Genomic DNA, 859 nt, shown 5'->3' on the forward strand with positions numbered 1-859 from the left:
TCCAAGCCTCGCACGCCAGGGGCGCGTCCCAGGACCCCGAGAGGAGGGGCCGGTAGCGGTCGTAGAACACGGGCCTTGTCCACGGACGCGTGGACCTCCTCGAAGATGGCGCAGAAGTCGCCGAGCATGGCGGCCAGCGCGCGGAGCGTCCGCTGCGCGTGCCACGCCTTTTTTTCCGCGACGTCGTTCGGCAGCCGGACGAGGCCCGGCAGCTCCCGGGCGGCGCGCGCCTGCATGCGCGTCGCCAGGAGGTGGAAGGAGGCCTCCGTGGTCGTGCCCGTCATGGACGTGACGAGGTCCACGGGCGCGACGGCGCCCGGCGCCGGCGCCGGCGCGTCCGCCGGCCGCGGGTCCTCGAAGCCGAAGACCCCCCACAGGAAGCGCGGCGTCAGGATCTGCCGCGCGCCGTAGCGCTTCTGCTTCTCCGCCGCCGCCTTCATCGCCCGGTCCCGCTCGCGGCCCGCGTCCGTGAGGAACCGGGGGCCCGCGGCCGCGTCGGGCCCTTTGTAGTTCCAGAGGTCCGTGCCGCACGCCGCGATGGCGCCGTCGGGCAGGTCGAGCTCGCGGCAGACGCGCACCCAGGGCACGGCGAGCTGCTTCGGGATGACGGGCCGGCGTGCGAGGTCGTCGGCGTCGACGTCGAACGCCTTCGACTCGTCGTCGTCGACGCCGTCGACGGCGCCGCCCCAATCCGCGTCCGCGCGGTACGCGTAGCTGTGCACCGCCAGGCCCAGGATCACGTAGGCGCGCCGCAGCGCGGCGACCCGCTTCGGGAAGGGCTCGATGTCCAGGAGCTTGCCCGCGTCGACGAGGGGCACGTGCTCGGCGACGTAGCGGCGCAACGTGCCGCTCGCGTTNC

At 74.4% G+C, this 859-nt stretch overlaps 1 protein-coding gene across 1 annotated transcript in view; it reads right to left on the reverse strand.

Annotated features, from left to right (window-relative positions):
* Window positions 1-44: 44 nt before the first annotated feature.
* AURANDRAFT_72811 (hypothetical protein) overlaps window positions 45-859 on the reverse strand; it is a gene marked incomplete at both ends in the record, with an annotated part of 7,351 nt that continues 6,536 nt past the window's right edge. The window contains one exon of the mRNA XM_009044129.1: window positions 45-821. Coding sequence (XP_009042377.1) covers window positions 45-821 — 777 coding nt within the window. The remainder of the gene's footprint in view (window positions 822-859) is intronic.

Source organism: Aureococcus anophagefferens (assembly GCF_000186865.1).
Source record: "Aureococcus anophagefferens unplaced genomic scaffold AURANscaffold_146, whole genome shotgun sequence".
In the NCBI taxonomy this organism is placed as follows: domain Eukaryota; class Pelagophyceae; order Pelagomonadales; family Pelagomonadaceae; genus Aureococcus; species Aureococcus anophagefferens.